At 57.6% G+C, this 22,869-nt stretch overlaps 2 protein-coding genes across 6 annotated transcripts; both read left to right on the top strand.

The window, feature by feature from the left end:
• The first annotated feature begins 236 nt into the window (after window positions 1–236).
• LOC149307545 (tyrosine-protein kinase Fes/Fps-like) lies at window positions 237–10,838 on the top strand. The gene is made up of 18 exons (XM_089539432.1): window positions 237–475; window positions 1,296–1,469; window positions 1,809–1,905; window positions 2,502–2,685; window positions 2,771–2,908; window positions 3,049–3,174; window positions 3,864–3,986; window positions 4,547–4,739; window positions 5,177–5,260; window positions 5,483–5,692; window positions 6,076–6,198; window positions 6,328–6,381; window positions 6,869–6,987; window positions 7,328–7,422; window positions 8,736–8,859; window positions 9,153–9,310; window positions 9,593–9,715; window positions 10,403–10,838. The coding sequence occupies exons 1-18, from the start codon at window positions 263–265 to the stop codon at window positions 10,549–10,551; spliced, it is 2,487 nt and encodes an 828-aa protein (XP_089395558.1). The 5' UTR covers window positions 237–262; the 3' UTR covers window positions 10,552–10,838.
• An 868-nt stretch (window positions 10,839–11,706) lies between these two features.
• Window positions 11,707–22,219, top strand: LOC149307544 (alpha-mannosidase 2x-like). Of its 5 annotated transcripts, none has more exons than XM_089539413.1 (23): window positions 11,707–11,874; window positions 12,022–12,277; window positions 12,354–12,365; window positions 12,467–12,655; window positions 13,050–13,221; window positions 13,680–13,807; window positions 14,075–14,248; window positions 14,436–14,622; window positions 14,904–15,081; window positions 15,443–15,645; window positions 15,754–15,936; window positions 16,055–16,169; window positions 16,388–16,455; window positions 17,323–17,488; window positions 17,952–18,188; window positions 18,307–18,429; window positions 18,533–18,647; window positions 18,758–18,891; window positions 18,999–19,140; window positions 19,304–19,437; window positions 20,820–21,014; window positions 21,270–21,380; window positions 21,480–22,219. In XM_089539413.1, the coding sequence occupies exons 1-23, from the start codon at window positions 11,743–11,745 to the stop codon at window positions 21,633–21,635; spliced, it is 3,510 nt and encodes a 1,169-aa protein (XP_089395539.1). In that variant the 5' UTR covers window positions 11,707–11,742; the 3' UTR covers window positions 21,636–22,219. The 5 variants fall into 5 exon arrangements, with proteins under 5 accessions (XP_089395539.1, XP_089395538.1, XP_089395540.1 ...); XM_089539412.1 differs by lacking the exon at window positions 12,354–12,365 and adding an exon at window positions 20,521–20,598 and having other exon boundaries at window positions 12,022–12,281; window positions 12,474–12,655; XM_089539414.1 differs by lacking the exon at window positions 12,354–12,365 and adding an exon at window positions 12,382–12,399 and having other exon boundaries at window positions 12,022–12,300; window positions 12,511–12,655.
• Window positions 22,220–22,869: the final 650 nt, after the last annotated feature.

The following is a 22,869-nucleotide window of genomic DNA, read 5'->3' as shown; positions in this document are numbered from 1 at the left end:
GCTGTTGCAGCCGCTGGAGACTGTGAAACACAGAGGGGGAAGTGAGGAAGAAGCGCAAGAGATGGTGGTGTCTAAAGCAGGAGAGGGCCTAGGAGTGGCCAGAGTGAGGTGGGGTCTGGAAAGGCAGCCTCTTCTCCCTGCCTGGGCCTGCTGGGAAAAGGGTCTGCCCAGGGTGGGTGGGCTGGCATTGCCCTGAGCCCACTTTCCTTGACTCCCCTTAGGGAAGGGATCACGCTCTTCTGTGGTGGGAGCCTTTGCTGCCATGGGCTTTGGGCTGCAGCTGGGCTGCCCTGAGGGTCACGCAGCCCTCCTGCAGCTGCAAGAAGCTGAGCTACGTCTCCTGGAGGGGCTGCGCAAGTGGATGGGACAGCGGGCCAAGAGTGACCGGGAGTATGCAGCTCTTCTCCACCAGATGCACAGCCTGGCTGGGAAGCAGGAGAGCGGTGGGATGCTGGGTAGCAGCCAGGTCGGCCAGGTAGGTGCCGGTGGGTCCACTTGGAAGCCCTAGTAAGGAGGCAGCCTAGCCTCTTTCAGGATCTCAGCCTGGGCCTGCACTTCACGTCTTTCCTCTGGCATAGAGTTGCCTGCTGCTGGTCTCCGCTCTCCCAGTAAGCTGCTGCCCCCAGTTCCCCCCGGTCCACTTTCCCTGGGAAAGTACTTCTGAGAGCCAGGGGTTCCTTCAAAAACAGACACCCCACAACAAGAGTTAAAACTGGAGAGGGATCCTCTATTTTCAGTGGTTGTGTAGAAGAGGAAGTTTCAGCTAGTGTTGTTTGTTAACTGTTTACTTGACAATGCCTGCTGATGTTGCCTGTTACAGACTCATGGCATCCTAGAGCTGGAAGGAGCCTTGTGGTTCATGGAGTCCAACCTCCTCCTCAATGCAGAATCTCCAATACTGGAGCATCTCCAGAAGCAGTCTTTCTGAAGATGTTTGGAGGAGATTCCACCACCACTTTAGGCAGTTGGCCCCACTGCTTCTAATGTTCAGTTGAAATCTGCTCTCCTGTAATCTCAGATTATTAGACCTGGTAGAGAACAAACATGTCCCTTCTATTCTGGGACAGCCCTTGAGATACTTAAAGATTGCATCTGTGTCACCCCTCAGCCTTCTCTTCACCAGACTGAACATGCCCATCTCCTTCAGCTTCTCTTCATAGGATTTGTCCTCCATCCCTCTTACCCCTGTGGCTGCCCATTGCACCAATCCCTAGAGGCTGCTGCCAGTCAGTGCCTTGCCCCCTGCTTTCTCTCCAGACCTATTCTCTCCCCCACCCTCCACTTTCTCCTTGCAGTGTTGGTGGTCGCTGGTGACTCTGACGGAGGCCCTGAGCCAAACCCTGCAGCGCCACGCGGAGGCTGTGCTCGCTGGGCCCCTCCACAGACTGAGCCTCCTCATCCAGAACAAGCAACAGCTGCGCCGAACCTACAGCGAACAGTGGCAGCAAATGAGCCAGGATTTCACCCGGGTACAGCCCTTGGTCTCCCTGCTCCTGCTCTTATGGCAGGGCAGGGTCTCCCCAGCTCTGTAGCTCTGTCTTTGGTCCTCCAGGTGTTTGGGGCCTCATTGCTAGTGACTAGGGATTTTGGGATCCACAGTCTGCCACATTTGGGGCTGAGAAGGCTGCGGGCAGAGAAATGGGGCAGGATGGGAGAGGGTGGGGAGGCCACTCCTGCCCCTCTGGGGCCTGGCTCCAATGAGGTGCCTTGTCCTTACCTAACCCTAACCCTTGTGCCAGTGGCCCAGGCTGGTCAGTCTCCCAATGCTGGCATGCCATACTTCAAAAGGGCTGCTCTTTTCTTCCTAGGCCACTCAGCAGGAGCCCGAGCGCCTGAGGGCCCAATATCGCACCCAGGTGCGGGAGAGCGTCCAGGCCAGGCGCAAATACCAGGAGGCCAGCAAAGGTGGGTCTGTCTTTTGGATGAGGTTGTGTTTGGATCATTTTGTTTGCTCCTTGCAGCACTTTCTAAATAAACGCAACTCCTCCTGCTCCACAATGGCCCCTTTGAGGAGTGGTGAGGGTGAGTACTCCAGACGCAATTGCACTTCAGCCCTGCATTAAGACTGCATACAGTGCTGGCTGGCAGCCCTGAATCCTTTCTCGGTGACCCCAGCAATGCAGTTTGCCTTTTCCCCAACAGCCTCAACCTGGGATGATGTCTTTTTAAATTGAGCGGCTTTAATTGCAGCGCACTGTAGAGTAACCTTTCTTGCTCATTGCCCTTCATGTTGAAATGGAACTTTAGGATTTTGTTTTCTTGCTCACCTGAGACTCACTTCCCACTTAGCTGCACTGGGCCATCTTTACTCCCATTCGTCCTGTAGGGAAAGAGCCCTCATAGCCCCCGTGGCCAAAAAAGGGCCACTCCGGGACTTCTGCTGCCTCAGGCAACCTGAGATGCTGCACAGTGCTGTGCTGCAGCATCCGTTTGCCCAAAAGGATTGCAAGCGATGTGGTTTTCCCTACCCTCGTCCTTGGCTTGTGTTGCTTTCCCATCAGAGAAGGACCGTGAGAAGGCCAAAGACAGGTATGTCCGGAGCCTGTGGAAGCTCTACTCCCTCCACAACCAGTACGTTCTGGCCCTGAAGGCGGCAGAGGTGCAGCATTTCACCTACTACCAGCAGACCCTGCCAGAAATGCTCCAGTCCTTGCATGCCCTGCACCAGGAGATGGCCCACCTCACGTAAGGAGCAGCTGGAGCCGGGGGTGCCTGCCTCCCCTGGGAGCACAGATGGAGCCCCCTCAACCTTCCTTTTCTCTCCCAACAGAAAGGTGACCTTGCAGGAGTATGCCAGCATCACCAGCCTGGTGCAAGAGGAGATGGTGACTGTGCACCAAGCCATGGGCCGGGCCATCGACCGCATCCAGCCGGCCATTGAATACCAAGGATTCCTCCCACCTTGCAGGTACTCCCCTGGCTGGCCTTTTCCCCTTTGCTGTCTCTCCCTGGGGTCTGGAAGGGCATTAGGGAGGCCAACTGTAACCTGCACCCCACTCGGCAGCCCCTTTTCTCCATGGAGCTCTAGGCCCTTCTTGCTCTCTTCAGGTGTGGGAGCGAATTCCCGGTTATGGTGAGCTTTGATGAGAGTCTGCTGGAGGAGACTGAGGCGGAAGGCCTGGGAGCTGGGGAGTTGCAGCTGAACGAACTGACCCTGGAGAGCATGCAGCACAGGTGGGGAGATGGGGGCAGGGGAAGGGGCCGTATGGGGGGCTCACCTCATCCCACCTCAAGGGAGCCAGGTTTGCTTCTGCCATCAGTGCTGTGCCGAGTGGAGAAGCACACTGCCTATGCTAAGATCCTTCCGGATGAAGAGATTGTCAGGGGGAGTCCACCAGGGATGATCCATATTCCCAAACCTACAGAATCCATCAAGGGCTTTGGGTGGAGGAGAAGAGGTGGAAGTGGGGCTGACTCAGCCCACCTGCCATGGGGCCACGGTGTCTTCTCCCTTGGGGTCTGTGTTGCTGGAAGCCTAGGCAACAGAAGGGTAGAGCTGAGATGTGGAGGCCATTTGCAACTTTCAGGGATCCCACTGGATCAAGCTACATCCTAAGGGGAGTGTAGATGCCCTGTGAGTAAACATGCTTCCCTTTCCACAAGAGGATTTCCCCAGCAATCAACTTCAAATTAAGCCCAAGTTTGCCTTTCAATGACCAATCACAAAATTGACTGAACATGCTAAATGCAAAATGTGGAGGTTATGAAAATCACATGCTATGATACTCGTATCTTAGTTCCTTGAAGGAGCGCCTTTTCAACAATCATGTTGAGCATGGCCCCTGGTTTAACTCTTCCCGGCCCATCTGCGTCTGTGAGAAGGTCTGGCTCTCACTGGCTCGCTTTCCGTCTCTATCTGGCAGCCTGACTTCCCTGGAAGAAGAGCTGGCTAGTGCCACAGAGTGCGCCCGTGCCCACCACCAGCGTGCCCAGGCCCTGAGGGCTGAAATTCAGAGTGAAGAGGCATCGGGAAGCCAGGAGGAGCGGTGAGGCTGTGGGCTGAGGCTGGGAGAGAGGGATGTGAATGCATCAACTGTGGGGTGGGGTGGCTTCCCTTCCCAAAAGTGAGAGGTGAGGAGGACCCTGGAGTGTGGGGAGCTGACCGTTTGCCTTTCCTCCTCTCCAAACTCCTCCACAGCAAGTGGGTTGCATAAAAGAGGTCCCCTTCATACAAAAGGGAGTCCCTCCCCCATGGCTGAATTGTGCGGGGGGCAATCCAAAGAGGCTGCAGGCCACCAGAGCAGAAGGCGCTTTGAGACTCTTGCACTCCTGGCGTAGCCTTTCTTAAGCAATCCTTTGTGCTACGTTGCTAATCCGATTGTCTGTCCGCATTCAGCAGCTGCATCATCTCAATTACCCAGGATGGGATGATCTTGGGGAAGTTACTCTTTTTCTGAATTGCCCAGAATCCTCCAAAAAAGCAGCCATGGAGCTTCTAGGGAGCTGTAGGCTGGGGAGCCTTTGGAGATGGCTGTGGCCTGGCAGGGCACCTTGCCACCCTGGGGCCTCCTCTGCATGGCATGGCTGCTCCACTGTCTCCCCACAGGTTCCTCCTGCTGGACAGGCGCCAGGCCCTCCACGAAGCCCAGCACCTCCACCAGCTGGCGCAGGGCACCCAAGCCAGGCTGCAGGCCCAGAGGGACTTACTGAGGCAGAAGCTGGATGCACTGGGAGAGAGAGACCCCCCGCCTGCTCCGGCCCTACAAGATGAAAGCCAACCCCCTTCCTCTCCTCCAGAGGTGGGTGGGCGAGGGGCATGGAGGGCACGGACCAAGGGGCTGGGCAGAGGGCAGAGGAAACAGCCTGTTCAGGGTCTCCTGTGGCTGCTAAGCAAGTGAGAAAGGGAGGTGACACTATTTCTCACTTGTCCAGCATCATATGAATGCCCCCTTTGAGGGTGTCACCCGGTGGGTTCACCCCCACACCCTACTATTGATGCCCCTGGTCATGCCAGAGGTTTCCAGGTGAAGAGCAGCCTGCCAGAAAGAAACTGTGGTGCAATATGGGTCTAGGTGGTCTCCCAAGGGCTGGCTTCCTATGGAGGAGGGAGCTTGGGGAAGTGCATTGGGTCCAAACCCTCAGGCCTATAGCTCCCTGTGTCCCCCCCCCCCCCCAGATGTCTGGGGGCTGCTGTGGCTGCTGCTCTCTTTCATTCGGCCCCTTCCATCTCTGTCAGGAGGCCGGACGTGAGGGGGGGCGGTTGCCGGCCTTGGAGGTCCTGAAGCACCACTTTGCGGGTATCTTCCGCCCACGGCTCTTGGTATGTGAACTCCCCCACCTTCATCCCCATTTGATCAGGCAATGCCCAGTAAACTCCCCCCTGCATTTCTCTTCCTCCCAGTACATGCTGGAGGAGCAACTGGAAGGAGCAGGGGGTGCTGAGAGGCGTCTTCCCCCTTCCTGACAGGCCCCCAATGGCCATGGGGTGAGTGGGGCTTGCCAGCTGGGTTGGTAGCCTGAAGGGCCCTTTCTCTCTTCTCAGCTGCCACCTCCCTTGCCCATCCTGCCTGAGGCGCAGAAGCCCCTGAGCCAGCAAGCCTGGTACCATGGTGCCATCCCCCGGGCAGAGGTCCAGAACCTCCTGAGGGCCAGTGGGGACTTCTTGGTGCGAGAGAGCCAAGGCAAGCAGGAGTTTGTCCTCTCCGTGCTTTGGGACGGGCAGCCCAAGCACTTCATCCTCCAGGCAGCTGATGTGAGTGACCACTCCTGAGGGGGCAGCAAAAGCCAGGGGGCGAGAGGGTGGGGGGAGAAGCTGAGGACCCCTCAAGCAGCCCCTCAACTGCTGCATCTCTCCAGCCTGCTTGGCATGGAGGTGGCCACCAGGCCTCCTGCCATGCCCTCCTTTCCCTGAGGTCCCTGAAACTGCCCCTGTGGCTTCCCGTCAGTGGCCCTCAAGTGGGGCTGTCAGCATTTGTGAAACTCCCTTTCTTGGACTACAAGTCCCAGTGTCTCACAGCCATTGTGAGCACTGCAAGTTCTGCGAGCGCTGGTCTGGATTTAGGCATTTGGAAGGGAAGCAAAAGGTTTGTTTGCAGCGCCCACCTCTTGACGCCTCTGGCGGGATCCCCACTGCAGAACATGTACCGCCTGGAAGGGAACGCTTTCCCCAGCATCCCTCTGCTGATTGACCACTTCCTGAAGACCAAGCAGCCCATCACCAAGAAGAGTGGCATCGTCCTGGGCACGCCCGTTGTTAAGGTACCGCTCTGGGCCCAATCCTACCTTGCTTCCTGGTTCTGGGCTGCTAGAGGGAGGGTCAGATGGCCTGGTGTCCTGACCCAAGACACACTGACTGACCGACTGATTGACTGGCCACTCTCCCTCCAGGACAAATGGGTGCTGGATCATGAGGATGTGCTGCTTGGAGAGCGCATAGGGCAGGTGAGTGACTCCTGGTGAGGATGCCAGGAAGGGCTTGTCCTGGTGGGTCAGTGCTTCTAGGGGACCCACACTGGAGGTGTGACACGGCCCATGTGTGGTGCAGCTGTGCTGTGCAGGCCTCACCCAAGGTGGTCCAGCTGGTAAAAGGGGGCAGTCCAAGTAGGACAGGCAGGGCAGGTGTCAGATTCTGTCTGCTGGTAGAAGGAAGGCTGGCGCTCCACAGCTACCATCCCAAAGAGGGGGCAGATGCCCTCTGTCTCCTTCTGAGAGCCCTATCCTAGGCAAGTGGCATGTCCCTTGGCTAGCCACCCTCTGTGCCACTCTTTTCCTGGAGGTTCCCAGATGCCTCCAGGTGTGCGGCAAAGTGGCAGCTGTCCAGTTGCTCTCAGGAAGTGATGGGGTAGGCCCTGTTTGTGGTCACCCTTCTTCTGGGGGATGGGGAGGTGGAGAGCAGGCAGTGCCCTTGGCTATCTTCTTCCTTCTCCAGGGCAACTTTGGAGAGGTGTTCAGTGGCCGCTTACGTTACGACAACACCCCAGTGGCCGTGAAATCCTGCCGCGAAACTCTCCCTCTGGAGCTCAAAGCCAAGTTCCTGCAGGAGGCCAGGTGGGCAAGGAGACACCCCACCACTAGCTAAGGTGGCACAGTTGGCGGAGGGGGGGCAAGTGGTCTCACTCCCATTTGAAAGACAGGCCTCAGTAACCTCCAGGAGCAGCTGAGGCACCAGAGTGCCACAGGGAATGGGAGTCAGCTGGCACACGCCTCATCCTTTCCTATGGATTCCCAGCCCCAAAAGGACAGCTCTTTGGAGACCCCAAAAACAGCTCTCCCATTGCTATGCAGACACAGAGGCTTCCCCCTCACCACCACCACTTCCCTGGGTCAGTCCCTGGCCTCTTTTGCACCAGCTGCCCTCCTCCAGCGCCCGCTCTTCCTCCCTTTGCAGGATCCTCAAGCAGTACAGCCACCCGAACATTGTCCGCTTGATTGGCATCTGCACCCAGAAGCACCCCATTTACATCGTCATGGAGCTCGTTCAGGGTGAGCCAAGCCCCCCCGACCCCCTTCTGCTGAGAACAGGAGGCGCATGGCTTGCTAGTGGGAAGTTGCAGGTGGGCAACTGGGGGCCAGGAGTGGTCCTTGTTCTGGAGAGAAGCGACAAGGTTTGGCCCTTAACAGTTGTGTGTGTTCCTTCAAGTCACCTGTTGACTGGAGGTGACTCCATGGATTTCACAGGTTTTTCTTAGGCCAGGAATCCTCAGAGGTGGTTTTGCCAGTTCCTTCCTCTGAAATAGCGCCTACAGAGCCTAGTGTGCTTTGGAGGTCTTCCATCCACATTTTAACCAGGGCTGACATTGCTTTTGATCAGACAGGATGTCCGTTATGTTTTCACAATATTGCATCTCATGTTGCCTTGCTATCTGTCTTGTCCTCACTTTTGCTCTGGCAAGAGGCCAGCACAGAGTTCCTCCTTTACTCACCCCCCACAAACACTGGAAGGCTGTTAGGAAGTGCCGGGATGGCCATGGTGAACACCAAACAAGACCCAAACTACCCTCTGGGGTGCTCCAGAAGGCACAGCCTTCATCTCATCCCCTTTCAAACCTCTTCCCCTCCATGTGCCCTCTTTGCCTGATGAAGAAGGCAGTGGGCTCCTGCAAAAGCAAGTGTGATGGATCTTGCGCCTTCTGGTTGGTACGATAAAGGTATTGCTGCTCTATGCTGGGAAATGTACTTCTTTCTTGATGATCGTTAGAAACTCAGGAAAGTAAGCAAGATTGTTTAATCTTACTAGCAGAGTTCACACAGCGGAATATAAGGCAAGCAGGAAAACTGACTAGCTCCACTCCTCTCCCAGCCACATGTCCCCAATAAAAACACAGTCACTTGGTTAAAAGTGAGAAAAGAAATAAGTTTACTTACTTACAAAATTGTGTTGCAAGAAAAAAAGGAGGTAGAAAGGTAGTTTGCATGCATCTCAGGAAGGATGCTGCCTCAGCATCCTTTCATCAGCTCCGGACACAGGCAAGCAGATTAGTTAGTTAAGTGGTAATGGCGACTCATCCTCTTCTCCTTCTTGGGAACAAAAGGTTAGGTGCTCATGGGTAAACAGGAAATGAGGAGGGGTTGTTAGTAAGCAATCAAATACCATAGACATGCTTTTCTAGTAGGTCTCAGCATGCGAAGTTGCTATATCCCAACACTCTATGCATTTGGGATTTCGTGCATGCTGCCTTGGTTGCTTGCTAGGGCCTTCCCTGGCTCCTGGTGCCCCCAAGGGTGATGCCACCACTTTCAGGCACCCTTCCCAGACTGGGCTCCAGACCTCTCTCCCGCCTCCCTTGCATCCACAGGGGGGGACTTCTTGAGCCTTCTGCGGAACGAGGGGGCTCACCTCACTTCCCAGGGCCTGCTGAGGATGATGGAGGACGCAGCTGCAGGGATGGAGTACCTGGCAGGGAAGCGCTGCATCCACCGGTGAGTGCCCAGGCAACCTTCCTTGGGTCACCTACTGGGACCTCTCACCATCAGGGGGGCTCTCTTGCCAGCTGGCTACTTTGGCCATGCTTGTCCCATGGAGAAAAGGCAGCACCAACAGCCACCCACCCATCTGGGCACCCAGTTTTCTTTGCCTCTGGCCAGCTGGGGGCAAACCCTCAGCAACAGTTGGCCCATGGCAACCATGTCATGTGAAGAAAGGAGAGCTTGTGGAGGGGGTTTCAGTGCCAGGTGTTCACCAGTTGTGGGTCTTCTTGGTCTCCTGCCCTCAGCGACCTGGCAGCCCGGAACTGCCTGGTGACAGAGAAGTACATGCTGAAGATCAGTGACTTTGGGATGTCGCGGGAGCAGGAAGATGGCGTGTATGCCTCCACCGGCGGCATGAAGCAGATCCCCGTGAAGTGGACAGCTCCAGAGGCACTCACTTATGGTACCAATGGCTCTGGGTGTGGCTCTTGGCTGGGAACGGACCCATGTGGCCTTCTGGATGTTGTTGGACTGCATCTCCCAGGACGCCTTTTCAGCCTCAGCTACAGTGGCTAGAGGACTGATGGGAGCTGAAGTCCAAGGGCATTGGGAGGTTCAGGAGGTTGGGAGGTTCAGGAGGCCATGGCAGTCAGAGAGGCCCCCATCCCTCCATACAGCCTTGGGCTCCTTGGGGCATGAGCTGGGGGTGGGCCTGGGTCGCTCACGGCCCTCTTTTCCCCCTCAGGACGGTACTCCTCCCAAAGTGACGTCTGGAGCTTTGGGATCCTGCTCTGGGAAGCCTTCAGTCTTGGGGCCACGCCGTACCCCAACATGAGCAACCAACAAACCCGTGAGGCTGTGGAGAGAGGTGAGCCCCTGTGGGAGGGCCAGAGGGGTCTCCGGGGGAGGAAGGGCCCCTTCTCCGCCCCTGGCTCCCATGAGACAAATCCCGCTTGTTTCTTCATTTCATTAATCCATACTCTGCCTTCTCTCTCCATGGGAGCCAACGTGGCTTCCAATGTAAGATATTGATTTATTTAGTACATTTCTATCTCCCAAATGGGATCCAAGGCACTTTGAAGGGAGGCTGGGGTGCCCTGGCCCTTGGTAACTCTGGCCCCTGACAGAGACCCTCCATCGCCCCAGAGAAGGAGGCGCCTGGAGGCAAGGGCAGTTGGACCACTGCCTCAGGAGGCCAGACAAAGGCAATGGCCCTTTGGCCCCTGGACCAGGCCATTCATGCTCTCTGGAGGCTCTTCCAGGTGGCATGAGGAGGGCTCCAGAGCAGCCTGGAGGGAGGCCTTTCCTGGTGGCGGCGGTGCCCTCAGCCTTTGGCTCCCACAGTTGGAGTCCAAGAACATCTGGGAGAGGCTGCCCAATTCCCTCCCTGTGCTAAGATTTGTCTCTGACATGTGCTCTTATCTGAGGACCCGCTGTCTAGAAATGTGCCAGGCAGCCAAGCACACCTCCTCTCCCTGGATTTAGGCCGGAGGCACCCTCTTGCCCCTCGATTCTTTGGCTGACCACTGTCTGTCTCTTCTCCTTTGGCCCAAAGGGCTCCGGCTGAGCGCGCCAGACCAGTGTCCGCAGGAGGTCTACCAGCTCATGCTGCGCTGCTGGGAATACGAGCCACGGAGCCGTCCCACCTTCAGTGCCATCCTCCAAGAGCTGGTGGCCCTCCAGACCAGGCAGCAGCGGTGGTGACAGGCCCAGCGCCTGGGAGAAGAGGGGCTCTTTTGGGGACAGACTCCATGGAAAGACTTTCAAGGAGCCCCACGCGAATCCTATTGGGAGACCCACCTGCTTTGTGGGGCATCCTTAGGCAACGCACAGTCTCTTCTTCTGCCCTTCCTCCCTGGCATCGCAATTAAACGGTTTCATTTACCTTCTAAACACTGGAGTCGGAGGCTTTCCTGGCCTGCATCCTAGGTTTCTGGGGGGGTTTCTGGGGGCTCTGTGGCCACCTTCCAGAAGAGTCTCTTCCTGACGTTTCGCCAGCATCTGTCTCTGAAGATGCCAGCCCCAGAGGCTGCTGGCCAAAGGTCAGCAAGAAGCCCTTCTGGAAGGTGGGCACAGGGCCCCCCGAAAACGCCTAGGTCCTGTTTACCCGGTGATTCTAACTGTAGAATGGAAGAAGAAGGATGGCAGGCAAAAGAAAAGTAATGACCAATAACAGGATCCCAAGCAGCATCTGCAGCAAGAAGCCTGAAGGCAGCAAGGGCAGCCCTCCCTCCCTCCCTCCTCCCCAGAGGCCCAAAGAAGGCCCCCAGAGCAGCGGGCCTTTCCCCGGAGCAGAGCCCAGACCCCCCCCCCCAGTCCCTCCGGGTAGAGACACGCCGCCCAGGCGCCCCTGAAGGGCCCCGGAGGAGGGAGAAGGGAGGCCCCGGGCCCCGCCGCCGCCCTTGCAGGGGACGCAGAGGGAGGGCTCCTTCCTGGGGCTGGGGGGCCCTTGGAGCCCTCCGCCCGGTCTTTCCAGGCCGCCTCCCTTCCGTTCAGGTTCGCCATCAGCATCTCCGGATCCGCGGCCGGCGGGGCCTCTCTCTTCCTCCTCCTCCTCCTCTTCCTGCTCCGGCTCTCCCTGGCAGGGCTGCCTCGGACGCTCGGCTGGGCCTCCGGGGCCTGGCTCGGGATCGGGAAGGCCTCCTTGGGGCTGAGCCCTGCCCAGAAGAAGGCCCCGCTCCACCCCTCCCTCCCTCCCTCCCTCGGCCCGAGGAGGAGCTCCGCCTGCCTGCCTGCCTGCCTGCCTGCCTGCCTGCCTGCCTGCCTTGGGCTCCGGCCGGCCCCCGGCTCCCCTCCCCGGGGCCCCTGACGCCGCCGCCGCTCCAGCTCTTCCCTGGGAGGCTCCGGCTCCCTCTCCCTCTCCCGCAGCTGCAGGCCCTTGGCTCGGGCTCCGGGATGAAGCTGAAGAAGCAGGTGACGGTGTGCGGGGCGGCCATCTTCTGCGTGGCCGTCTTCTCGCTCTACCTGATGCTCGACCGCGTCCAGCCCGATCCGGCCAGGAGCCCCGGCGCCGCCAGCTTCCCCCGGGTCAGTAGCAGCAGCAGCAGCGGTAGCAGAAGCAGCAGCAGCGGGGCCCCTCCTCCCTCCCTCCGGCCGCCGGGGCAGGCAGTCAGGCGAGCGAGCAAGGGCCGGCCCCGGCCGCTGAAGCCCCCCTCTCTCCCGCTTCCTCTCCAGAGCCAGATCTCGGTGCTGCAGAACCGCATCGAGCAGCTGGAGCAGCTCCTGGAGGAGAACCACGAGATCATCAGCCACATCAAGGACTCGGTGCTGGAGCTCACCGCCAACGCCGAGGCCCAGGCCCAGGGGGGGCCCCGGGAGGGCCGCTCGGGGCTCCCCGGCCCGGCCCTGCCCCTCCGCCTCCCCAACGGCTCCTGGCTCCTGCCCCCCGAGGGCCGCCCCACCTTCCTGGCCCTGGCCCCCCAGGACTGCCGCTTCGCCCTCCGCAGCAGCACCGCCACCAGCACCGCCAGCAGCAGCAGCAGCAGCAGCAGCAGCAGCAGCAGCAGGCCCCGGGCCCAGCAGCACCAGCACCAGCATCAGGCGGCCCTGCAGGTCAGCCGCCCGGGGAGCGTGGCCCCAGCCCTTGGGCCTGAGGCTCGGGAGAGGGGCGGGGGGAGAGGGCGGTGGGGACCCTCCCTGGCTAGCCCTGGCCTCCTTCCGCAGATGATGGCCGTCTCCGCCTCGCTGCCCTTCGACAACCAGGACGGCGGGGTCTGGAAGCAGGGCTTCGACATCAGCTACGAACCCCACGAGTGGGACGAGGGCAGCCTGCGGGTCTTCGTGGTGCCCCACTCCCACAACGACCCAGGTAGGCCTTGGGCCAGGCTAGCTGCCCTGGCCGGGAGGCCTCTCCTGGCACCACCACCAGCCACAGCCCTGGCCTCACCCGCTGCCTTCAGCCTCCGAAACCTCACACCCGGAGCCCCGGCCCCCCTGGGAACGGTCCCCTGCACATGTGCTGAGGAGGCCGCTGAAGGGCAAAGGCCAGGGGGCCCTGGCCAAGCCCAATCCTTCTGCAGACACAGACTCCCTCAGGAAGGCCTTCCTCAGCCAGCTGCCCGTAACCCCGGAGTGGCTGGCTGGAGCCGCTGGCCCAAGAGACTCCTCCTCCGCCGCCAGGAGCTAACGGGAGGGCAGTGGGGAGACCACCTGAGGTGCCATTGGGGGTCCGTAGTGATGCTCTTCTTTCCTGCCCCACCAAGGCTGGATCAAGACCTTTGACAAGTATTACTTCGACCAGACGCAGCACATCTTGAACAGCATGGTGACCAAGCTGCAGGAGGACCCGCGGCGGCGCTTCATTTGGTCCGAGGTCTCCTTCTTCTCCAAATGGTGGGACAACATCAGTGCCCAGAAACGGGCTGCCGTCCGCAGGTAGAGGCTGGGGGGCACGCAGTGGGGGGCATTGTCCATTGAAATTTGGGGGGAGACTGTTTTCAGAGGAGCAGCACCTCTGCCCATATGGGTCTCCTGCGTTGGCACATCCAGTCCTTCCTGCTTTAACGTGCCAGCCGTGAAAAGGCCCTCTTCCTGAGGAAGGCAGGGGAGAGTGGCTTCCGTCCTCCTCCTCGCTGGATCCGGTTTCTAGCTGCAGGATCACCATCTTTGACATTTGTGCCTTAGGACTTTTAAAATGAAGATGTGCATGCTCTGTTGTTGTTGTTGTTGTTGTTGTTGTTGTTTTATCATGACGTTTTAACCAAATGTATCCTTTATGGGTTCCTGGAGAATTTTATGTCTTTATTTATTTTAAAAAGGCATCAAAATACTGACTAATGGCAGTGGATGTCTCCCAGGCACTCCTGACTCTGACTTGCCCTCCTCCCCCACAGGCTTGTGGGCAATGGGCAGCTGGAGATGGCGACCGGAGGCTGGGTGATGCCGGACGAAGCCAACTCCCACTACTTTGCCATGATCGACCAGCTCATCGAAGGACACCAGTGGCTGGAGAAGAATATTGGTGAGCAAGCCTCCACATGTGCTGCGCATGCTCCATTGAGGTCTGTGGGCAGGTGGGAGCAACAGAGGCGCATTCTGAGCCTACATTGGCTCCAAAGGACAGGAGAGAAGCTGAGGTATAGCTTCTATTGAACCTTCGGGGCAATTGGAATTTGGCTTTTCAGTTTCACAGAGCTTTTTTTTTAATCGTGAGTAAACCAGGAGAGCCCAGGTTCGTCCCTCCCTCCCTCCCTCCCTTCCAAGGCCTCCTCTGCTCCTTGTTCTCCAGGGGTGATGCCACGGTCTGGTTGGGCCGTAGATCCCTTTGGCCACAGCGCCACCATGCCATACATCCTGCGCCGTGCCAACCTGACCAGTATGCTCATCCAGCGGGTCCACTACGCCATCAAGAAGCACTTTGCAGCTACCAAGAATCTGGAGTTCATGTGGAGGCAAAGCTGGGGTGAGGCTTACTCTGTGTTCTCTGGCCCCTTTGGGAAGATGGCAGGTGGCCGCTTGCTCTGCAAATGGTCTCCTAGCGTCCTCTCAGAGGGCAATAAGTTATCCCCCAACCCAAGAAGCCCCAGACTCCTTACAGCTCCCCCCGGCCCAAACCGAGATTCTCACATCTCTGTTTTGGGCCTCCTCAGATCCAGACTCCAGCACAGACATCCTTTGCCACATGATGCCCTTCTACAGCTACGATGTGCCACACACTTGTGGTCCTGACCCCAAGATCTGCTGCCAGTTTGACTTCAAGCGCCTGCCAGGGGGGCGTATCAACTGCCCCTGGAAAGTGCCACCCAAAGCCATCACCAGCGCCAATGTGGCTGAGCGGTGAGTCACCTCTGGCACCCACTCCTGGTGGGGTCAGGGAAGAGAGGAAGGGGGCACCCCTTATTTCCTGCAGCCCATCCCCCTGGATTGCCTCCTTCCCCAGCACCAACCGATCTCCTGCTTCCCTGGCTCTGGGCACTCTGCCCTGGCACACCTGCCCCCTCACATGTACCTGTGGGGCCCCCATGTTTCTGGCAATGACACTGGGGTGCTGGCAAAGAGCCCCCTTTGGAGCTATGTTGGCAAGGATGCTGATCCCACCATCCTCCCACTCTCACCAGGGCCCAGCTCCTGCTGGACCAGTACCGGAAGAAGTCTAAGCTCTATCGGAGCAAGGTGCTGCTGGTGCCACTGGGAGACGACTTCCGCTACGACAAGCCCCAGGAGTGGGACGCCCAGTTCCTCAACTACCAGCGTCTCTTTGACTTCTTCAATGCCCATCCTGACCTCCATGTGCAGGTACCCCCACTGCCAGGGGGGTAAAGGAGATGGAGGGGGCGCTTGACTGGTGCCACCTGCCCCTGGGGAAGCAAAAGTTGGCTCTGTTGCATTCAAAGCTGGGTTGCCTGGTGCCCTCCAGGTACACTGGACCAGCACCCAGAATTCCTTGCCTGCAGCCAATGGGAATTCAAAAGATCTGGAGGGCTTTAGGGTGCCTATCCCTGTTCCATGGAGCAGCCCCTCTTTTCTTCATTGTAGGGCACTGTATGGGCACATAGCCCCTCCCTGGAGCCCAGGGGTGTCTCAGACAGTTGGTCATCCTTTTGGCATGGCAATTCCTTCTGTAGCCCAGAATGCCTTGCATCTTGCTCTCCTGCAGGCTCAGTTTGGGACGCTCTCGGATTATTTTGATGCCCTGTACAAAGAGACGGGCATCGTCCCAGGCATGCAGCCACCTGGCTTTCCAGTGGTCAGCGGGGATTTCTTCTCCTACGCAGACCGAGAGGACCACTACTGGACCGGCTACTACACCTCCCGGCCCTTCTACAAGAGCATGGGCCGTGTGCTGGAGGCCCATCTCCGGTGAGCAGGCCCTGGAGTGTTTGGAGGGGAGGTCTGGAATGGTGATCAGGGCAGGGCAGGGCCCATGTTGAGGGGAGGCCCCTGTTAAATTAGTCCTTTTCACCCCAGTGGCGCTGAGATCTTGTACAGCTTGGCTGTGAGTCATGCTCGCCATGCTGGGATGGACAGCAAATATCCACTCTCAGACTATGCCCTGCTTACGGACGCCCGGCGAAACCTGGGCCTCTTCCAGCACCATGATGCTATCACTGGCACAGCCAAGGAGGCTGTAGTTGTGGACTACGGTGTCAGGTAAGTGCCATAATTTATGGCTTGAAGGGGAAAGCAGGGCAACAAAGGCCTCCAGGGGCTCCTGTGGCTCATGGGTCTCCCCCTTTCCCCCCCCATGCTCCATAAAACATGTCTGCAGGCTGCTCCACTCCCTGATGAATGTCAAGCGTGTGATCATCAATGCTGCCCATTACCTGGTCCTGGCAGATAAGGAGACCTACCACTATGGCCTGGCAGAGCCCTTCCTCAGTGCAGTGAGTGGCAGTGCCCACTTTCTCTGCACCTGAGGCGAATCCCACGGGAAAAGATTGGGGCAGGATGTGGGGCAGTGGGCCAGTGTCAGTAGCTGTGCTGCACGTGGCGAGGGCTGTGTCCCAGGAGGGAGGCCCAAGTGGCCCTTGGGCGGGTTGGGCCAGTGTCTCCTTCACAGGGCTTTGGGGCACCCTGGGTGTGCCCTGATTCTCCCTTGCAGGACGAGACGCGTCTCAATCAGGACTCCCTGCCGGAGAAAACTGTGATCAAGCTGGAGGCTGCCCCAAGGTGGGTGTGGGTGGACTCGGGGGGCAGGGGATGCTGCCAGAGCCGTGAGTCCAAAAACTGGCGGCGCGTGGTTGGTTGCCTGGGAGGAACATGGCCACAAAGAGCCAGGGCTAGAGTCGGGTTTGGGACACAGAACTCCCCGAAACTGTGAAATCTTTTGGTTTCTTTTTGTTGGTGGTAGACTGGGAGAGTCAGGTTTTGGATAAAATACTTCCAGAGCAAGTCTATATATATATATATATATATTTTACTGTTTTAGAAACAAGAAATGCATGATTCATAACTTAGGTAGCTTTTAAAACTACAGAGCCTTACGTTTTGAAGAGAGAGAGAGGTTTACTTTATCTATTTTATTGTTTGTATGTACAGCGCTGTGTAAATCTAAGCACTATATAAATAAAGCATAATAATAATAGTAGTAGTAGTAGTAGTTTTGCCAGTTCCAGCCTCTGAAATATAGCCTGTAACACCTGGTAGTCCCTGGTGATCTCCCATCTAAGTACTAACTGTGGCTGACATTGCTTGGCTCCCAAGATCAGATGGAATCTGGTGCCTTGAGGCTATTTAGGGCCCTTATATTTGGGACTGAGAAGGCCATTCCAGCATTTGCACAGCAATTACCCGTCTCTAATTCTGTGAGTCTGACTTGGGTACAGGGGTGTGAGTGAAACTTTGTCTTAAAAAGCAATTCACTCATTCTGTCTCATGTCTGCCTTAAAGAAAAAATGTTTCGTTGCTATGATTTCCAAGTTCATCCATGGGGAAACCCCCCCCCCCCATTTTTATGTGTATGTATGTTTAATAATTCTGGGCTTTCCTGTCTCTTGATGGGATGGAGCTGACCAGTCTCCCTGCCCATCCATACAGGTTTGTGGTCGTGTTCAACTCCTTGGAACAAGAGCGCCTGAGCGTGGTGTCCCTCCTGGTGAACACGCCGCGCGTCCGGGTCCTGAATGAGGAGGGTCAGCCCCTGGCTGTCCAGCTCAGCGCTCAGTGGAATTCTGCCACGGACATGGCCCCCGACATCTTCCAGGTAGTTTGGGGGCCTGGTCAGCTGTGGAGGGAGAGCATGGAGCTGGTGGAAGGGTGAAGCTGACTCAGAGCCCCAAATGAGTAGTGCAACAGTGAGCCAGTGCCAGGGCTGTGGGGCTGCAATGGCCTTCCATGACACCAAGGGCTACACCCCCCACTGCACCACTGTTTCAAAATATTATTTTGGGGACACATAGGCAGCATTCACCCCTGGACTAAGATTCGTGACAGAACCTTTCTGATGAGATGAGTACTCTGTCTTTCTCTGGGCTGGGTGGGGATGAACCCAGCTGCTCCTTCGCTCCTGGAGGGTAGTGTAGTCTACTTCCTTTGAGAAGCCCCATGTGTCTGTGCATACCTACACAGTACCACATTCCCCAGACGTATGGGGGTACCTGATGCCTGTGTGGTGTGTCAGGGAAGGATGGCAATTTCCCTCTCCCACCCTGTGCTCTTGCCACCAGGTCTCTGTCATCCTTCGGCTTCCAGCGCTGGGCCTCACCGTCCTGCAGCTGATCAAGTCCTATGACAGCCACAACACGTTCAAGTCCTCCATGCGCCTCTTCCTGAACGGCCGCGATCTTCCCGTGCGCAAGTACGAGGCCTTCCCGGTGAAAGTCATCCCTGCAGCCCCGGATGACTTCTGCCTGGAGAACCAGCACATGAGGGCTTGTTTCTCGGGGCCCAGTGGAGCACTCAAGGTGACCAGCTGGGCTGGGGCCTGGGAGCCCCACAGGGAACTTGGGGGGAGGCGGCAGAGGAGGAGGAGGAAGGCGGAGGCGATGGGGCTCACGGAGGCTCCACTTGTTCCTTGGCCAGAGTGTGGCACAACCTGGAGGTGAAGAGGAGCGGAGGCTGACCAGCCAGTTCCTCATCTATGGGACCAGGAGCACCAAGGACAAAAGTGGCGCCTACCTCTTCCTGCCTGACGGAGAAGCCAAGGTCTGGATGGGGCTGACCTGGGGGTGGGTGGGATGGGGCAATCTGGGCCCCCAAAGATGGCCCCTTTGCTCCCTCTGTCCTCTTACCTGCCTCTTCCTGGCAGCCTTATGTCCCCAAGGACCCTCCCCTGATTCGAGTGTCCGAGGGACCATTCTTCTCAGAGGTGGCTGTGTACTACCAGCATGTCCAGGAACTAGTTCGCCTCTACAATGTGCCAGGTGAGGGCTTGCGGGGTCAGCATGGGTGGATTTGCTGCTCTTTGGGTTGTGGGGAGTAGCGGTAGCGGTGGGCCCTTTCTTGCTGCCCTCAATGCTGCCTTCATTCGCAGGGGTGGATGGGCTCTCCTTGGAGATCTCTTGCCTGGTGGACATCCGAGACCACGTCAACAAGGAGCTGGCATTGCGGTTCAGTACAGACATTGAGAGCCAGGGGACGTTTTTCACTGACCTCAATGGCTTCCAGGTATTTGGGAGGAAGATGGATGAGAGGCAAGACAGTGGTGTGGCTGGAGTGGTTGCCATGCGTGCGCACACCCCGGGAGACTTCCTTCCCATCCTCTTTCCTGGCAGATCCAGCCTCGGCAGTACCTGAAGAAGCTGCCCCTCCAGGCCAACTTCTACCCCATGCCAGTTATGGCCTACATCCAGGACATGCAGACTCGCCTGACCTTACACACAGCCCAGGCCCTGGGTGTCTCCAGCCTCAATAATGGTGAGCGGAGGGTGTGTGGGGCAAACAGAGCTCAGCCCCAGATGCTTGAGCTGCCCCCTGGGGAAAAAAGGCGCTTCCTTGGCTGATTCGCAGCTGTGCGAGAGAGGCCTGTGTTGGGGGGTTCCCTGACTCCCCACTTTTCCTCCCTTCTCCTGATTTGCAGGCCAGCTGGAGGTGATCCTCGACCGGCGCCTCATGCAGGACGACAACCGGGGCCTCGGACAAGGGCTGAAAGACAACAAGCGGACCTGCAACCGTTTCCGTCTGCTCCTGGAGCGACACAGCCAAGCCAACAAGGTGCCGAGTGCAGGCTGGGGGCTGTTGGGATCTCCTCCCCTCTCTCTCTCCCTCAATTGCCCCTTGCCTTGGGGTTTTTAGCCTTTGCACAAGTGCATGGGTGTCAGGGGCGAGGGACCCATGCCAGAGTTTTATGGGAAGGCCCTGCAGGGAACAAGACATGGGTTCTGCTCGCAATCCACTTGCTGCAGGTGATGTCTGGCAGCTCCTCCTGCCACAAACAACCTTGCGGTGAGTCTAGCCCATGTTGCTCTTCCTGGGAGGGAAGCCATTGCCTGCACACTGATCCCAAAGTGGGGCTGCCTCCGGCGGGTGATGGAAAGACTTGGCCATCACTGGGCATCCCTTGCTGAGGAAAGCCCCGAGGTGCTCAGGGCTGCCATTTGTTATGCACCTTCCCATTAGTTATTCACCTGTGATGAGTCTGCAAGGTGGCCTCTCCCTCCCCCTCCTACCTGTTTCTTGGCCCCAATCCCCAGGCAGCTAATTCCAGCTGCTTTTCTGCCTGTTCAAGTATATTGGAGACAAAACCCAAAACAGCTTCACTCTTTATATGTTGAGTGTGAGAAGGGTAAGTGCCAAATACCTATGTAATCCAAGGCTGGGCAAAGCGCAACCTTTGGGGTTGTGTTGCAGCCCTTGGCTGCCTGATCTGCTCCTGCTGGAGTCAGTATTCCCCCTTTAAATATGTGGGAGCCCCGCCTGCACTATTTAACCTCCCAAAATATGTGGCTTTCAAAGCCAGAAGTGGGCTTCCAGGGGATGGTGCTTTTTCCTTGCCATCTGTAGCTATCCAAGCAACCCACTGAGGGGCCTGGGGGCAGAAATTCGTCCTAATTTACAGGCCAGGATTCCTTAGGAAAACTGAGGACAGGGCAGCTCAGTGCCCCTCTCTGAAAGCAGAAATGCCCTGGGATCCATTCTGAGGGAGTGATAAACAAGGTCAAAGTGGGAGATGCGAACAAGTGGGATGCCCTGGGGGAGCACACCCACCACCCACCTGGCCCAGCCTTCCTCTCGCAAGGGCTGGGTAACCATTTTGCCCTGATAACGCGGCTGCTGTTCTCGTCACCCCCTCCCCAGCGCTCCAGCCTCTTTTCCAAACTGGCTTCCGTGCTTAGAGACTTGGTCTTCCCCGGCAGCAAGGCCGGCGGCCCAGAGGTAAAACCCAGCCCTGTGTTGTGCGCTCGCTGGTGGTGACGTAGCCGGCAGCCCTGTGTGTGCACGTGTGTGTTAGCCCAGCTCATAGCTCAGTGGCCATAGCATAGAGATTTTGTGGGGTCGAGTGGGAGTTGCACCTGCGAGCAACCTTCTCCAGCAGCCCTGCCCCAGGGATGGTGCCCTGTCCTTGCGTGCTCACCCACCAGTTCTTGTGGCCACAGGTCCTGGATGGCCAGCCAGTCAGCTTCCCATCACTGCTGAGCCACATGAGCTCCATGCAACTGAACACTGAGGTGCTGGCCATGCCGCTCGCCCCGGAGAAGCCCTTACCTCCGGCCCTGCGGTCCTTTGTGCCTTTGACAGCCACCCTCCCCTGCGACTTCCACCTCCTCAACCTGCGCAGCCTGCAAGGAGAGGTGAGCTCTGGGTGCGCCCCCCAACCCATCACTGAGAGAGAGAGACCAATCTTAGTTTCATTCAGTTACAGAAAGGGTGGAGGCAGAGGTAAGCAGAGGGACTCTTGTGGCGCCTTTTTAAGCAAAGAGCTCATCCGAACAGGAGGCGTTTGGGGGACTCCCATGTGCTCCACCATATGGAGGCCTCCCCACTTCCCTCCTCCAGTCTGGCTGGTTCTCAGCTTGCCATGCTGATGCCTGACTGTATTTTCCCAGGATGACTCCTTGCCCTCCACTGAGATGGCTCTGATCCTGCACCGGAAGGGCTTTGACTGCGGCCTGGAGGCCAGGAACCTGGGCTTCAACTGCACCACCACCCAGGGCATGGTGGGTCAGGGGAAATAGGTGGGTGGGGTGGGTCTGGGCCTCCTTGTCTGGCTTAGGTGCTGCCTCTGCCCTCCTAACCAAGACCTTTTCGCCCCTCAGGTGGCCCTGGGGGGGCTGTTCCAAGGCCTGGAAGTGGCCTCCTTGCAGCCCTACTCCTTGACACTGATGTATCCACTGGCCCCTTCGCCGCTCAACAGCACTGTTGTCCACTTAGATCCCATGGAAATTGCCACCTTCCGCCTTCGCCTCGGGTAGCACCCCTGGCCAGACTGAGTCAAACTGGAGATAACGGCCAGCCAGGTATAGCAGAAGGGTCTGGCTGTGGATGCATCTTTCTTCCGCTCCCTGCCTCAGGGCCTGCCAAGTGTTGCCTTGAAGGTTGGGGAGCACAGCCAGGGCGCTGCAAAGGCCAAACTGCTGTGTTTTTATTTATTTTTTCTCAAAGATGCTGTGGCAAAACCCAGTGGCAGCCGCCGCATTGCTGCCAACATGTGAAGTCCTTGGACACAAAGGCCTGGGCATTGTGATCCCAGCTGCTCAGGGTGATGTGCGACCGGAGGAGTGTTGGGGGCGGCAGGGGCACACTGGAGAAAGCCCAGCCCAGCCTCAGCCCCTGCCCTGCCCACTCTCAGGGAGGGAGGCTGGATGTTCTCCCCTCGGCTGCCCACTGAGGGATGGCAGACTTGATGATGTAGCAAACACTGGAAGGTAATGAAGTGTGTGAGCTTCCTAGAGCTAGGAAGAAGCTTTGAGAAAACATTTGAAAAGCATTTGGCTCTGGAGTTGTCCTTTGCGTCTTGCTGAATTGCGGCGAGAGAGTGGTATTCTTCTAAACTCGACTGGAGAAGCCAAAGCCATGTAGATTCCCAAAGATGTGGAGGGCTTTAAGCAGAGGTTCCATGGCACTTTTCAGGAGCACTGGTTTCCTGCAAATGGGACTTGGACTAGATAACTGTCAGGTCCCTTTCAGTGCCGTTTTACGTCTTGAGCCACAAGCTGAGCAGCAGCACTAGCCCCTCCCCGCAACCTATCCAGGATCCTCCAGTTTATTTAGCCCAACACGGAGGTGGTTAAGGAGCCTCGCCGTTCAGTCCAGGAGGGTACCAGGGGAGTGATCAGGACTACTTTGCCTGGCAGCCGCGTCTTCCTGCACATGGAGTCAGGGCTGCCTCAGCTGGAAGCTTGACCTCAATTCTGAGTTTGGGGGACATGGTAAAGCAGTGGATGGATGACAGCAGTGGGATTCTCAGCCATGTGCTATTTCACTGAAGGGTTGGGCTCTTCTGCCCCGTTTCAGGATTTTCGGTTCCAAGGGAAGCACAGAACCAGGAGGCTGCAGCAATGTTGCTATGAGGAAGCCCAGGTGGGTTGAATGTGATGCGTCACATGCCTGTCCTGGGCAAACAGAAGCTGAGACTAAACCCTGCCCAACGTGGGCCTCTGCATCCTCTCCTCCCCCTCCACAGCCGCTAACCTTTGGGATCATTGC

Source organism: Sceloporus occidentalis, unplaced genomic scaffold (genome assembly GCF_023333645.1).
Source record: "Sceloporus occidentalis isolate IW3139 unplaced genomic scaffold, rSceOcc1.0.p SCAF_9, whole genome shotgun sequence".
Taxonomy (NCBI): domain Eukaryota; kingdom Metazoa; phylum Chordata; class Lepidosauria; order Squamata; family Phrynosomatidae; genus Sceloporus; species Sceloporus occidentalis.
The sequence above is the reverse complement of the archived record's forward strand: the minus strand, read 5'-3'. Positions and strand labels throughout refer to the sequence as shown.

Bases quoted from the DNA above. Each gene is read 5' to 3' on its own strand.
- LOC149307544 (XM_089539412.1), top strand. From the start codon at position 11,743: ATGAAGCTGAAGAAGCAGGTGACGGTGTGCGGGGCGGCCATCTTCTGC. The intron at 14,249-14,435 runs GTGAGGCTTACT...GGGCCTCCTCAG, and splicing joins CATGTGGAGGCAAAGCTGGG to ATCCAGACTCCAGCACAGAC. The intron at 18,189-18,306 runs GTGACCAGCTGG...TTCCTTGGCCAG, and splicing joins GGCCCAGTGGAGCACTCAAG to AGTGTGGCACAACCTGGAGG.
- LOC149307545 (XM_089539432.1), top strand. From the start codon at position 263: ATGGGCTTTGGGCTGCAGCTGGGCTGCCCTGAGGGTCACGCAGCCCTC. The intron at 476-1,295 runs GTAGGTGCCGGT...TTCTCCTTGCAG, and splicing joins GTAGCAGCCAGGTCGGCCAG to TGTTGGTGGTCGCTGGTGAC. The intron at 9,716-10,402 runs GTGAGCCCCTGT...TTTGGCCCAAAG, and splicing joins CCGTGAGGCTGTGGAGAGAG to GGCTCCGGCTGAGCGCGCCA.